At 44.2% G+C, this 15,359-nt stretch overlaps 2 protein-coding genes and 2 long non-coding RNA genes across 9 annotated transcripts in view; 1 reads left to right on the forward strand and 3 right to left on the reverse strand.

Annotated features, from left to right (window-relative positions):
- The window catches only part of ano1a (anoctamin 1, calcium activated chloride channel a), a 287,143-nt gene that overhangs the window by 59,043 nt on the left and 212,741 nt on the right, over positions 1–15,359 (forward strand). The window lies entirely within an intron of this gene.
- LOC129154780 (spectrin alpha chain, non-erythrocytic 1-like) lies at positions 44–1,238 on the reverse strand. Of its 2 annotated transcripts, XM_054735009.2 has the most exons (5): positions 1,149–1,238; positions 633–725; positions 418–522; positions 313–345; positions 44–232 (listed from the first exon to the last, which is right to left on the reverse strand). In XM_054735009.2, exons 2-5 carry the CDS (start codon positions 696–698, stop codon positions 179–181), a joined length of 258 nt encoding a protein of 85 aa, XP_054590984.1. In that variant the 5' UTR covers positions 699–725; positions 1,149–1,238; the 3' UTR covers positions 44–178. The 2 variants fall into 2 exon arrangements, with proteins under 2 accessions (XP_054590984.1, XP_054590983.1); XM_054735008.2 differs by having other exon boundaries at positions 95–345.
- LOC139071744 (uncharacterized) lies at positions 1,235–4,055 on the reverse strand. Its single transcript, XR_011521561.1, has 3 exons — positions 3,912–4,055; positions 1,437–1,559; positions 1,235–1,366 (listed from the first exon to the last, which is right to left on the reverse strand). It is a non-coding gene; the product is annotated as an uncharacterized lncRNA (long non-coding RNA).
- On the reverse strand, positions 9,617–9,910 carry LOC129154781 (uncharacterized). Its single transcript, XR_008560017.2, has 2 exons — positions 9,780–9,910; positions 9,617–9,713 (listed from the first exon to the last, which is right to left on the reverse strand). It is a non-coding gene; the product is annotated as an uncharacterized lncRNA (long non-coding RNA).

Raw genomic sequence — 15,359 nt, forward strand, 5'->3', positions numbered from 1 at the left:
GGTCACAGGAAACACACCAGTCAGCAGTCATACAGATGCATAAAGATAACTGTAGCCATGGCAACCAGCTGACATGTCCCCACTTTCACCAGCACCTGGTGCCTGCCGGGTCACCTGAATTCCTGTGTGATGTCAGCACGGTCGGCCTGTGACTGCTGCCATCAGAGGTGACCTCTGATCAGCTGAATGAACTCACCTTCCAGGGTGACGCCGTGTTAGAGTCGGCTTCATCCTGTAAACAAACAAACAAACAAATGAGTGGTAACATAAACACCACGTCTGGTTCTGGTGGAGGCGGAGGACAACATGCACCTTTCCAGGAGCAGAACCCAGATGTTCTTGTTGCTACAAACAGAGACAAGCAGAGTTAAACCAGGAAGTGAGAGGGACCAGCTGCTGCAGACAGGTGACGCTCACCTGAGCCTGAACCATAGGAGCCTCCTCAGCCATCAGACCTTCTGACTCCAGTTCAGATGCCACCTTGGTGATGTCCCTCAGGCGGGACTCGTTGGCCTTCAGGTCCTGCAGGACAAAAGCACCTGCTGATTATCTTGTTGCGTTCGGGTTAACAGGTCTGGTGTTAGAACGTGGTGGATAAGATTGTTCTGACGGGCCGAGGGTTCTGAACTCACCCTGCAGGACTGGGCCTGCTCCTTCAGGGCCTGGATGCTGCTGCCGTAAGCCGACAGGTCCGACATCAGGGCCTCGTGCTTCTTCAGGAGATCCTGTGGAGCAGAACATCAGAACCTTCAGCTCGTCTGACACAAGTGGAGCTTTCTCGCAGCGATGGTCCAATCGGATCCGCCACCGTAAAACAAACCCTGCTCAGTTCACCGCAGACGTAGCTCTGCGGGTGTTTAGTGGAAAAGCGTGAGCCTTCTGCCGGCTGCCACGTGTCATGGCTGCTCTGCAGCGGGAACACACATCACAGCTTGTAAACCGTTTGAAATAAGAGCGACGGGAACACGTTTGTCATCACTTCCTGTGCGAGGCCAGCACTTCTACCCCTAACCCATGAGACGCTCAAACGAGCAACGACGTCTGGTAGACAACCGAATGAAATGACAAATACAGAAACACTAATTATGAAGGACTGGAAAGCGAGCAAAGAAAAGCGATTGGAGTTTCTCAGGAAGGGACTTCCATACCTCGGCCAAGTCCTCGTCTTTCCCTTAGTCTGGACTTCCAACGATGGGCTCCTTCTCCCTCATCCAGGACTCGGCCTCATTAGCATCCCCAAAGTACTGCCGGGCCTGCAGAGAGTCCTCCAGGTCCTGCCTCCTCTGGGACGCCTTGGCCTTCAGCGTGTCCCAACGTCCATGAAGCTCCCACAGTTTAGTCTTCACTTCCTCACCAGCGAAGTGACCTGGACCCAAAAAAAGTGAGCCAGAACCTGCAGACACCTCAGAAACATGTCAGGACCAGACCTGCTCTACCTTCTTCCACCATGGTCTCTCCTTTCTGGGTGACAGCCTTGATGCGAGGTTCATGACCTGTGATCTCAGCCTGCAGAGCCTGGTGCTTCTTCAGCAGGTTCTGGACACCAATCAGGTCCTTCCCTGAGGACACATGTTAGAGTTCAGCATTATGCAGTAGACAGACCAGTTTAACCCAGGGGTTTCTTTCTTCTACAATCTGCTCTTTAACTGTATTATTTCCTGCTATTTCAGCTGTTTACTTTATTTTTTCTCTAAGTGTTTTTCTCCCCAGAAGAAGCTACAATGACGTTCTGCTGAGCTGTGGTGGCCTCATGGAGGGGGCCATCAGCTAGCACACTGCTGCTAACCACTTAAACATTCTCCCTCTCCTGATGGTAACATTTTACTTTCTTTGATGTTGGATGTGGTGCTACTAGTTTACCCGTTTAATTATAGATTCACTAGGATAAATACAATAAAGTTTATCTCTCACCAAATAGAATATTTACTGTGGCGAGCCCGTGAAGAGGTGTAGGAGAATGTGACAAATTTGTCTGTTAAAAAGTCTGTTTTGTACAAAAAACACAATATCATCACACTATTTTGGACCGATACATGACGGTCAGGTCCGGCTTGGGGAGAAAATATGACACGTCTTTCAGGATGGACTTCATCTTTGGTAGCTGGCGAAGCCGGGAAAAGCAGGATCTAACCACCTGGCTAATGTGTGAGTCCATCCGCATCTCTGGGTCCAAAACCACCCCCAGGTTAGTGATGGTTGGCTTCACTAAGCTGCAAAAACAGGGTTGCAGGACAGGACTAACTGCAGTGGGAGAGGGAGGAACAAATATTCCAGTTATAAATATTAAATATTTGAACAAATAAATATTTTTTAAAAGGAAGAAACTGATGATGACTTTAAGATTAGAGGAATGTTCTAGAACGGGTCTGGAACCAACGATGGCCCTTTGGATCAAATTTGGATTAAAAAAATAGCTCATGATTTTATTTATGGATGGAATAAAAATACAGGTTTTAAGCATCTTCTCAGTATCTTCATGTTGCACGACTTTCCACAGCAGAAGGACACAAAAACTGCCAGAATTATGATAAGAAAGATTTACGTTTTAATCTCAGAATCCCAACTTTTCCCAGAATCTTCACATTATTCTATGAATTCAGAGAAAATATACATTTTTCAGAGGTCTCGCTCCCCTGTTGTGGATATTTCTCAAAATTCAACCATTTTTTCTTTTCAAAAGCTTTAGTAAGAGTTTGGACTCTAAACAAGTTTTACTTTGCAGACTGCTTGTCTACACCTTCATCAGATCTGCTCATAATAAAACATTTGGGTTATATTTAATGCCCAGGAAGATGCTCTTCCTGGGCATTAAGTTATCAAAAACAGATAAAAGTATTTTTTACCATAATTTTAACTGCTATCAGCTGATAAAAATAATAAAAAACAGCCTGATCATTAAAGGGGTGTAAGTGAAACCGCGCAGATCACACAAACCATCATGCTGTCTATATGACTTTGAAAATATAAAGTTTAATTACAGTTTGATTTATTTGACATCTGTATAATGTTTATTATTTTGTTTTTTCCCCCTAAATGCCTAACGTTTTAGTTTTACATGAATATTAGTCATTCATCACAATACATAAAGTTACAGATTTTAAATTTTAGTAGGGGAAGACTGCAGGAGGGAGCGGTAAAATACAGAAATCCCCAGCAAAAACAAGAAACTTTACGAGTCTGATGAAACCCGCTGGAGTTCCTTCAGCAGGCCTGGTGGCAGCTACAACGACCCAGTGGCTGTGCTTGGTCAATGTTATCGAGCTCAGTCCGGCTCGGCCGTGAACGAGCCGAGGCGACATCCTGCTCTGCTTAAGAAGAGGTGTTATTTTCCGCTTCAGAAGAAGCGTCCGTGTTTTACGCTTTCTCAGAGACATGTCACGTTGCTAAGTTGTTAGCGCCGCGCGCTAACATGTCAATAGTGCAGCATAGCCTGCTGGAGGTTTTAAGGGTTCAGATGAAAACACCCTACCACTCAGACTGCTTACACATCGATATTAAGTTGTCGCTGTTGCGCTCACGCCGTAATACAGTATTAGATGCGGTTAAAGTCAGACATGAAAAACTCCACGATCGGTCAGACCGCGCAGCAGCTAGGCGCAGCAAGTAGGCGCCGGATCGGTCAGGCTGCCCGGCCTGACCGCTGGGGATTACCGGATGGAAGAATGGACACAGAAGTCTCCCTCTTAGCGCTCCGTCATATTTCCACCCATTTTTATCTTAAATGCACTGGGTTTTACCCTATTACCCATCTAAATATGCCCTATTAATTATTTTACCATATTTTACATTTAAATTTCATGGTTAAACAGTACATGCTACATGTTAAACTGATAGTTAGCTAGCTACTTCGGTAAACTCAGCTAGTTTAAAGGTGGCAGTGACATAAAATACGAATATAGATTTTAACTTACCAAAAAAAATGAAGTGGAGACTCCTTGGACGCTCTATTAGTGCAATTAATACCACTGCAAGTCATTTTGTCCAACAATTGCACCAATAATATCCAAAGAAGAATACACAAACACAGAGACTCAAAATGCCGGAGCAGTTTCCAAGCCAGACCGAGGCTGTACTGAGGCCTTTCCACGGAGCTAGCTCTGTGGTCACGTGGGTCTGAGGCGGCGGTCACGTGTGTCGGATGCTCATTAATTATACAGAATTTTAGGCTTTCAATACACTTAAACAGAAGAGTGAGAAAAAAATTCACCCCCCTCAGAGTTGTCATGAGTATAAACTAGATAATTTAGACAAAAACATGTTTTGGTACCAGGCTGTAAACATGTTTATTTCTGCTGTGAAATCGGCATTTTTAACATGGGAGTCAATGAGGATTTGCTCGCTTCTGGCACCAGCCCCCAGCGGATGAGGGTGGAACTGCAATTTTTCTTACTTCCGGGATGGGACCATTTTTAGAGCGGCATTGTGGGGGCTTGGTGGTCACACGCGTAATAGTTTGACGCCTTGGGTGTGAGAATGTGTTGCCAGAGGAAGCAGATAAATGGCAAACAAAAGAGGACCAAGGATCGATCCCTGCAGGACCCCCCAGCGGAGCCCCTCCCAAGAGGAAGAAACACAGAATGTCCTTTTGTGGAGATATGATCTAAACCAATCTAGAGCAGACCCTTTGATCCCAACCCATCGTTCCAAGGGATCAAGCAGAATCGCGTGGTCATCCGTGTCAAAAGCTGCCGTCAGATCTAACAGAAGCACCACAGATGTACCCTGATTAGGGTTGGGTACCTTTGACATTTGAATCTATGTGGTACTAATTCCCGGTACCTACAAATCGATACCGATACTTAACGGTACCAATTTTCGATACTTTTGCGTGTTTATTATTTTAATTCTCTTTTATAATTAAATATATATTTTTCTCAATATTTAACAATATTTGATATATATCACGATTAATAACATTCAACTGTTTGTATTTTAACATCGTCCTTGTAGTTTTATAAGCTGATAATTAAACTGAAGCAAACATCTTTACTGTGAACTAAATTTACTGTGTATCTTCATTCCTTTTGCCGTCTTTTTTCATTTGATTTTTCCTACTGGGAAGTTAGAATTTCCGAGGAGAAAGCGAACGCACCATTAGCTGATAACAACGGTGGCAACGGAAGCTAAAAAATCAAGCTAACATTATCTTAAACATTTTATTTACCTACCGGAGCAGATTAAGATGAGGATGTCTCACTTAGATCGTTGTCACTGGTTTCGTCTTCACCCGTCACATTTAGTAAAGTGAAGCCAAACTTTAGAGCACGTTCATGTTCTTCTCGTCGGGAATTCTGAGTTCCGAGGAGAAAGCGAACGCACCATTAGCGAAACGGAAGCTAACATATCAAGCTAATTACATTTACCTACCGGAGCAGATTAAGATGGGGATGTCTCACTTAAATCATTGTCGCTGGTTTCATCATCACCCAGTTACCCATCACATTTAGTGAAGTGGACCCAAGCTTTAGCCTGCGTTCTTTCTACCCATGCTGCTCTGTTTACATCTGGTTCGCAGCGAGCGACGACATAACACTCTTGCGCATGCGCAGCTGTCTTGGCAAGTTCTCGTTATGATGGACGTGTACCGAAACGAGGCACCGTTTGAAATGACGTGAATCGGTGCTCGGTCGGTACCTTAAAAAGTACCGAATTCGGTACCCATCCCTAATCCCTGATCTAGTGATATATAGATATCATTTAAGACCCTCAGTAGAGCCGACTCTGTACTATGGCCAGACCTGAACCCTGATTGGAAAACCTCAAACAGATCAGAGTCAGCTAAATGTGACATCAGCTGCTGATAAACAACTTTCTCAAGCAGTTTCGATGTAAAAGGCAGGGTAGAGATAGGCCTGTAATTTTCGATCACAGAGACATCAGCACCAGGTTTCTTCAGCGTTGGCCGAACAATTGCTGCTTTCAAAACAGCTGAGACAACACCAGTGCTGAGACTCCCATTGATAATCTGACCAAGTGATAGGGCCAAGACACGAGGCGGCAGAACATCAGGTGGAGAGCCAGAAGACTTCTGCCTTGCAACAAGCTTACTCAGCTCAGAATAAGAAATGGTATTGAGGGACCTCAGGGTGGATGGTGATGGAGGAAGTGGAACAGGGTCATTAGAGTTACCAGAAATAGCTGCTCTAATGCCCGATACTTTATGAACAAAGAATTTGTGAAAATCTTCATTTTCCAGCAGAGCTAGGCTCTTGATACACCAGAACAGAATTCAGTGTTTTGTAGAGAATCTTGGGATTCTTAATTTGTTTCAATGATGTCAGCAAAATAGGCCGTTCTAGCAACCCTCATAGCATCCTGATAAGCAACCAGAAATGCTCTGAGCAACTCACGCGAGACCCGTAGGCCATCCTTTTTCCACTTTCTCTCAGAGGATCTACACGCCCGCCTACAAGCCTGTGTAACATCAGAGAGCCAAGGCTCCCTCCTAGGCCTAGACTTGCAAAGCTTGAGAGGGGCAACCACGTCCAGGACCTGATTACAAAGTACATCAAAGTCTTGTGAATAGTGATCAATGTTAGATGGATCAGGGTTAAAGGTCTCTAACCTTACAGACATACAGTCCACAAACTTTGCAACAGTTTCTGCATCCAGGGCTCTGAACCTAGTAGCTGGAGCTTCACACACAGGGACAGGACATGGCAACGTAACATCACAGAGTATAGGAGAGTGGTCAGAGAACGCAGGAGGCAAAGTCACAAGGTTCATGACAGGGAGACCAAAAGAGAGAACCAGGTCCAGGGTGTGACCCCTGTCATGAGTTGGGGGACGATACCCATTGACTTAAATTGAATAAATCTAGCAAATTCAAAAAGCCTTTAGCGAGCACATTGTCAGGACAGCAGATATGGATGTTAAAATCACCAAAAAATAGGACATAGTCATATTTTAGGATGCAATCTGCCACAAGATCACAGAAATCATTAAGAAAGTTAGAGTCTGTCTTTGGAGGGCGATAAATCAGCACAACGAGCAGGCGGAGGGAGATGCACAGTTCAAACAGGCACAGTTCAAAGGAAGAAAATGACATGGTGGGTGTAAGCTGTTTACAAGGAAAGCTAGATTTAAAAACAACAACCAGCCCACCTCTGCCCCGCGATTTAGGGATATTTAAACAGGAGCTGCCAGGTGGTACCAGCTCCAGCAGGGCGCTTGAGTCACCAAATAGGATCCATGACTCACAGATGCACAGAAAACTCAAGTCATGCTGAATAAAAAAGTCCCGAAGAATAAAAGTTTTGTTCTGCACAGACCTGGCATTGACCAGACCAAACAGGGTCTGCGGCGGGGCCGCAGCACCGGGATCGCGCACGGGCACCATCTCCTCCAGCTCAGAGCCCGTAACCAAGCGCAGACTCTCCCAGCAAACCTCACTCTGGTGAGGTCCTCGAGTCGAATGGCTGTGGCGCGGTGCCAGCTCACCCTCAGAGCTGGCCAAGTTCACAAGGCAGGGCACAGAGTAATCCATCAGACGTCTCTGAGCCACCGGGTCACAAGCTGGGCTGAATCGGACCAGCTGCTTCTTCAGGGATCCAGGAAGTCCAGCCCGACGTCTCACGCGCCGGCTACCTCGCTTTCCCCGTCTTCTCCGATGCTTCCTTCTCGAGCTGGGGCGGACAAAAGACCGACACATCACGGCCGGGGTGGAGAGAGCACACGGGCAGTCCCAACAACAACAACGCCATCCGTGAGGTTTCCAGCGTGCAGCGCCCGCTACATCAACAGGAGGACGAATCCTCAGCAGCGCAGCTCGATCACAAGTCACCAGAGAAGCCACACCATTCAATAAAAGCATCAGAAACAACAAAAGTGCATAAAAGCCAATAAAACGCAAGGTTCCATTGCGTGAAGAGGATGAGCAGCTCGCTGCGTGCACCCGCGCGAGCGCCATCTGAACTCCAACTCCAATGGATACGGTCGAGTTTCACATGGATCAGAAATGATTGAGTCCAATTGGAGCATTTACACCAGCTTCGGTGCAGATGCAGAGCTCCAGAGAGTTTCCACAAGGAGTCTAGACCCTGCATGAGGGCCAGACAGGAAGTGAGACGTAGTTCAGCGTTAAGGATATTTAATGAAATTATTTTCATTTAATAGTTAGTTGTGAGTTGTACTTTTGAGGAATCATCAACGTGCTTGATTAAGAGGGTACACGCGGTATGAGAAAACGGCTCAGGGGGTCCACGAGTCAAAAAGGTTGGGAGCCACTGCCCTAAACCATGAGGGTGAACAACCTTTGTTTTCAGCTCATGTGAGAGTTGTTCTGAGACGCCATGTTAGTACTCTTCAGAGAATATTTAAAGAAGAGGGAAACTTACAATTGGCCCCCATGAATACTCTTTCTCATTTTTGGATTCACCTGTGTGTATGGAGGTCAAGGGTCACTGAGCTTACCAAAACAATTTTGAGTTCCAATAATTAGTTCTAAAGATTTTGGAATCAATAAAATGACAACAGTGCCCAGATTTGTACACCTGCCTAAATTTGTTTAAACGGTTCTTGCTCATTTTCTGTAAATCCTTTAAACTTTGTTTCACTTCTCAACCATCACTGTGTGTCTCCCATATGATATATTTAACTGATGTATTTTATCATAACAACCAACTACAGGAAAATTGTGAAGATTAACATGGCTGCTCAAGTCTTTGCATTACATTGTAAAACAGTAAATACACAAAGCTGTTTCAAAATAAGCTTGATTAAATTATGTGACAGCTTGCCAAACTTGATGTTGTCGTGTTTGATGTGGAGAACTTTCACTTCTTCTGACTCTGTTTTTCTGTGGCTAGATGAAGCATGCTTCCACTGTGGGAAGGGCGATCAGCTGTGACTCATGTTTGTCTCATATCCTCAAACCAAACATCAGAACCCTGAGGTTTTCACCATCTGATTGCACCACCACATTTTTTCCAGAGTTTGCTGCTGTTCCCCCTTGCTGCAACTAGAGAGACAAATGTCACGCTACTTGTATCGGGCCACTTTTTAAAGTACAAGTTGACACAGTGTTGGACTGAAAACCTGATAGTGCCTGTAGATGCACATCTAGTGGTGTTCACATGAGGAGTGTAGGGGCCAAAACGGATGTTTTTTGTTTGTTTGTCAGCCAGGCACAGATGTTACAATGTAATCAGCTGCAGGTGAAGGACGCCAGCGAGAGGCGTGTCTGGCCATCCTTTAACTCGTCACTAAATGTTTGCTTTCTGTTGAGCGGTTGCATTGTTAACTTTTCTGTTGGCCATCTTCGTTGTTGGCCGTGATCGTTGTCATTGTTATTTACAACCAAATCCATTCAAAAAGTATAATAAAACAGAAACACAATAAGGAAGTCAATGGTTTATTGGAGGACGCATCACAGCAAGAGCCGCTCACCCAGAGTGAGTTTTGGATCAGAAAGAAGGAGACAAAATAGTGTAAGTGTTGGTCCTACTCTGAGCACTGACCTTGGCCATGAAGAAGGCTCAGCTGTCATATGGTTTAAGGAAAAGTTCTGTGGTACTAGTGGTTTACACATGGCAGTAAATACAGCAACAGCGTACACTGTAAAACCTGATACTGTCTTGACCCACAACATGCAGAATCAATCACAGAAACAGGTAAGTGTGTAAAAAGGTTTGTTTAATTTCAAATGAGGAACTAAAAGGAGTGACGGGAACAGAAGATGCTCTGCACATGTAGCTGGATTCCAGGAGGAGGTTCTGAGGAGGGAGACAGGGTGAATATCCGGTGGGATTATGGAGATTTTTCTTGAGACGGGAGCTTACAGTTTTCAGGTAGCGGTAGAATGCACAGGGAGGGCTTGGTCAGGTCCGGGTGAGCAGAGGAGATCCAGAAGGCGAAAAACTGTTTTATCCAGAGGTGATGTAGGAGCGGAGGTTAATGAGGGCAGGTGAGCGGCTGAGAGCGGGCGGCCAGAGGAGGAGGCAGTGTGGTCTGGAGTGCAGAAGTCCGGGTTGGTTATGGAGATGGTGGAATGTGGAGCGAAACCTGAAGGAGAGCAGGGAAGAGCTATCAGGGATTTTTCAGGCGGCAGGTTATCTAGAAAGAGATACAGGTTAGAGGCTAGACGTACCCAAACAGAGTAATCATCTGGCGTGGTGAAGTGTCACACTGCTCCTTAAATCCCTGGGCCTTGATGGCGGGATCAGCTGCAGCTGGTAGCTCTCAGACACGCCCACCTGTGGACAATGCTCAGAAGAAAACAGGGTTACAGGCAGGCAGCTCACCATGGACCATGACATATAAATCCACAAATATTTAAAAATATATATAATTCTGTTCATCAGACACACTTTAAGTTGACTTAAATATGAATAGAATAACATAGAAACATAAAATAATAAATTAATAATTTTTACTTAATATTACTCATTCAAGTTAAGTTGATTTTTATTCATTTATTTAAGTCACGCTTAATAAAAAACAATAATTGTTCAGATTAATCAAAAAGTTTTAATTCCATGTACTTAAAACAAGAAAAAGGTTGAACTAACTCAACACTTTTGAGTTCTAACAACTTTTTTAAATTATGAGTTTCAGTATATTGTATTATTTTCAGCATTGAGGTTTACAGTCACTGAGGCGTCCCTCCCAGAAAAGTTACATTTACCCAACAGTAGGTCTGAGGCTTTGGACCACAGACCAGGGATAAAACCACTTCCTGGTGGTTAATATTTTCTGGTACTGTGTGTGGCTGTGGCTTATGTAAGCAGGATATGGAGAGAGGTCTCCCACTGCTGCTAGGCCTGACAAGGCTACAGGTGTTGAAAGACTATGCTGCTGAGTTATCTAATGCTCCTGCAGCTATCCTCAGCATCTCCCTTCAGGATACTGTTGGGCCACCTTTGATCACAGAAAAGTCTGACCCCCACAATCTCTGAGCCCACTGATCTGATCAAATCTGGAGAAAAAGGAAGAGATGTACTAGGAACCTGTTCAACCTCTCATCAGCCTTGAACATTTCACAGCAGCTCATAGCTTATAGTGAAGATGCTGACTACATACAAAGCTTATGACTATTTTTGCTGTTTTTCTATGGTGTTGCTGCTGGTAGCGCTATTGCTATGAGGTTAGAGGTTAAAATCCCAGCTGCAGCCTGTGGATTGTCACTGGGTAGTCCAGCTTCCTTCTATATACCTGAAACATGCCTATTAGGGTAACTGGAGAAAGTGTCTTAAGTGTGAGTGAGTGGTTGTTTGTCTCTGTGTGTCCCATGTCCCTTGCCCAGTGAGTGATTAACACAAGCTCCCTGAGACCCTTGTAGGAAGTGGTTCAGATGAAGAATGAAAAATAATGAGACCAGTTTCACATTCATTCAGTCTGCTATGAAGAGACTTCAGGGCTCTGAGTTAATCTGGTCTCAGATGTGTCTGTCTGTCTCTGTGTGTGTGTATGTGTGTGTTTGTGTGTGTGTGTGCGTGCGTGCGTGTGCACATGCATGTGTGTGGGGGTGTAAGCCCAGAGGAGAGGACAACCTAATTTCCTGGCAGCTTGGTGAGAAAAGCGTTCTGATTGGCGAGTGGTGAATACACCACAACATCCTCATCTGCCCTGTGAGAAGTGTCCTCTGACCTTAGGAATTATAGCTACTTCCTGTTTAAAGAAGGATGAACATGCGTGTAAATCTGTGTGTAAACCGCACACACAAGCTTTGTCCTGATGATGATGATAAAAAACAAACACACACAGGCACTAGTAGAAGAAATCAGAGCTGGGCCAGGGGCCATAAAGTTCACAAAAACATGATTTTAGCTGTGGCGCCCTTTATTTGGTAACTGGGCCTTAAGTGCCAGTTTACTGACCTAATCTGATTTTACGATAGTGGCAAACTGGCCATCTGTGAATTCTGGAGAATCCCAGAATGGCCGGTTTTGGCCTTCCCCCCAACCCACCTGTCAGAGATCTCCCAGGCTGTGGGAACATTCACCCTCCCATCCAGTGCCTTGAGGCCTGGTATGGCCACTTCGAATTTTGAGTTTTTCTGGTGATTTATTTCAAATTTCAAAGATTTCTGATAATACCGTATATCTGTCCATCCTCAAACATCAGCCATCACGCAGTTGAGCAGGTCTGATGGTTTATCCCTTGAGGTCCACGTGGCAGGAGTGACGAGTGAGCACCACCTCACCCCTATCACGTGGAAATCAAGTGATAAACCATCAATCTCGTTCAGTGGTTACTTTTCCTTTAGGGGTCACCCAGTAGGACAGTAGGAGGGTCAAACCAGCAGAGGTAAGACTGCTAATGCTTTTAACTTCATGAAATGAGCTTTGTTGGTTTTTATGCTGAATTTGCATATATTGGTGAATATTAAGCACGTTTTTGGAAATATTTTGCTGTTATCGTCTGTCAGTGTGACGCATACAAATGGTGATTTGGCGTTCCCTGGTCACCACTAGGGCTGTTGCGATTGAGGAATTCCCCCTGCGGTGAGTCAGGGCTTCTCAATATTGCGATATGCGATATTATTGCACCCCGTTTTTATTTATGTACTTAGCAAATTTGTTTGTTAATTACTAAACTCATGGCAATATTTCCTTTGGAACATTGTGCTTACAAATTTAAAAAAATGTTAGAAAAAAATACATGGCCATTTTTAACACTTTATTGAATGCAGATCAAAGGGCAGTAACGGCATTCTCTGACTGAACTTAAAAACAATATTCAGGAGGTTTAACTTTGAAATGCAAATTTGGCTGCAACATCTAACAGAAATAAAAAAAAGTGCCCTACTATCTCCTCGATCAGCGCGGACTTTACCTCTCAGCGTGCGCTGTCGCGAGATTTAATCAAGTGCGGTAATTGCGGTGGCACGTCATGCAGCGCGGTGGGTTTCTTAATATCGCGATATATTGTTCTTGCGATTATTGCGACAGCCCTAGTCACCACCATAGACCATCCATATGTGGATTGCGCATCAGAAATCAGCCCAGTCATCACAACCACAAATTTCAGACTTAATTATTAAAATTATAAGCGATGAGGCTATTTTTAATACATTCATAATGTTTTTTTCTCAAATAAACCATCTTCTGCCTATAAACAGCTTGTAAGAAAGCAAATGGAAAAGAAACTTGTTTATAGTTCAAAATTTCCATCCTTCCATTGGTAGGTCCTTTTCTATGGCCATGGAGGCCAAGGCTGAGTCGCCTCTGGCTGAGACAAACTAGTGACATAGTTGGACATTGATGATGATCAGCTTCTTTGAAAAAGTCTGTCTTGAAAATGGAACTGAAATAATCCCTGAGACCAAATAAATTTCTTCTTCTCCATTAGCCATCTACCTAGTTTCCTATCTGTTGACAAGTGATGATGATGTTGGTGGACAGCTGATGACGGGTTTTACCCATATTACACTTGGAGGCGATTTTGGAGATCCACTTGTAAATTAACAGGTCGTAGAGCTACACGTGATGCAGCTCAACATTTTATTCAGTATTTTACACCTGCTACATCACTAAAGTCAGCCAGCCTTGTAAAGCTTTTAGCAACCATGACTCATTCCAGACTGCGGAAACTTACGTAAACCCTAGACAAAGCATGAGCGTATTTATTAAGAATGGCGCTTATTATCCTCATTCTCCTCTGAACACAAGTTATGGAAGTGCTTGTCTTATCCAGCATCCATCGTTTGTGTTAGAGGCGCCATTCCCTCTCATCCGCTTCATTGCAGGGGCAGGTCCCTTCCAAGTCCGGGCCAGGGGCGAGCAGCCCCCACTGAAGCTCCATCCCTGCCAGGTGCGTTGCAAGCTTTTCAAAAGTGTGGGGGATGTTGTCTGTGCCTATAATAATTTCATGTTATTCATCTTGTTAGTTTAATTTCCATAATAGCGGAGCAGGTGCGAATTTTAGACACGTCACGCATTTCTCAGTTTTAAACATGTTTAAAGTGTTCAGAATACAAATCCAGGCTCTGTCTCGTTAGATTGGTGTAACTAAAGTTTGTACTGAATGAAACTTTACATTAAACCATGTTGAAGAGAAAAGGATCGGATTAAATCGTTTTTCCCCTCATTTACAGTACGGAGTACATAGTGCGCATGGCTCTGGGGTTAATCAAGTTTAATTGTTTCTCTTTGCAACAATCTTCACAAGAAGGCAAAACAGTTGAATGGCAGGTTACAGATATTTTCATTTGACTGTTTATTTTGACGGATAAACTCAAGGATGTTGGTTGTTTTGAAAGAATGACCCCGACGCACACTGATGCACACACAGATGAGCTGACATTTTAATTGTTACGCACATCGCGGAGGTAACTAAATCAATCAAGAAACGATTCCCATCAGAACATCAGAGCTTTATACTGGACACTGTGCTCAGCGCAGCTCGCAGCGCACACGGTGGACAGTGAGCTGAAGATCTGTAGAGGGGTTCGCAGCGTAGTGCAGAACCATAGCGATGCGGTAATATTTCCTCCCACTGAAGCGGTCTGGAAACCCGGTCTCTCTGAGGGATGTGTCACTTGGAAAAATGTTCTCTGATTATGAAACTTTGGCTGAACAGCGCTTGTTCCCGTCTCTAATATGGAGACGCATGACGCATCCAGTCTGAGGCAGAATAGCCTCTTCAGCTCAGAAAGCACCTGTAGAGACATTTGATCACGCACAAAGTTCATGTGGAGCAGAAGCGGTCGGCCACGGCAGGTGAAATGTAGCCTACATGAAGTGAAACTGTTTAATTGTAACCTTAATGTGTTACTGGACACGCTGGTCTGGTTGCTTAGACCAGTGTTTGAAGTGGAAAACACACACAAACGCACCAATTAAAATAATACTGATGGCGTGGACTAGAAGACAGGTGATGGTTTACGTATTTAAATGATGATCAGGCTGCTGTAAAATGTAATCTCCATCCACATCCAGACAGAATTATCCTCTATTATGTCTCTATTTTCTCTGCTCTTGTCTGGGCTGACGTAGCTGATGGTGCGCGCGGCGCGCCTAACTAGCGGCTGTGATGCACATTTTACGCATTTGGAGAGGTGGGCTGGATTCTTTGCTTTTGCTGGAAGATGGATTTATTTTATTTTGTTTTTATTTTCAAAAATGTGGGAGATTTTGCCCCATGAATAACTAAAAACTACTGGTGTGCATGTACCCTTATGAAAGAGTCCTATATTGAGAGGTAAATATTAGAAATGCAGGTAATGCATTCTGGTGCCTATACATGAAAAATGAATGAAAATTAAATTGGGAGTTTTTACTTCATATTTTAGAAATTAAAATGACGGGGGAAAAAATTTATGACGTCTTTTTAAACTATATTTTCTAGCACGACCTGCCTGCTTCACTTAAGTCACTGCTTACTAAGGTCCATCCAAAATTACCGTGGCCCACCCAAAA

Source organism: Nothobranchius furzeri, chromosome 9, assembly GCF_043380555.1.
Source record: "Nothobranchius furzeri strain GRZ-AD chromosome 9, NfurGRZ-RIMD1, whole genome shotgun sequence".
In the NCBI taxonomy this organism is placed as follows: Eukaryota; Metazoa; Chordata; class Actinopteri; order Cyprinodontiformes; family Nothobranchiidae; genus Nothobranchius; species Nothobranchius furzeri.

What these genes read in the sequence shown, in the direction of transcription:
- LOC129154780 (XM_054735008.2), bottom strand. Translation starts at nt 698, where the DNA reads ATGTCGGACCTGTCGGCTTACGGCAGCAGCATCCAGGCCCTGAAGGAG. An exon ending in AGCAGGCCCAGTCCTGCAGG is followed by an intron (nt 523 to 632) that starts GTGAGTTCAGAA and finishes TTTGTCCTGCAG; the next exon opens with GACCTGAAGGCCAACGAGTC. An exon ending in CTCCTATGGTTCAGGCTCAG is followed by an intron (nt 346 to 417) that starts GTGAGCGTCACC and finishes CTCTGTTTGTAG; the next exon opens with CAACAAGAACATCTGGGTTC.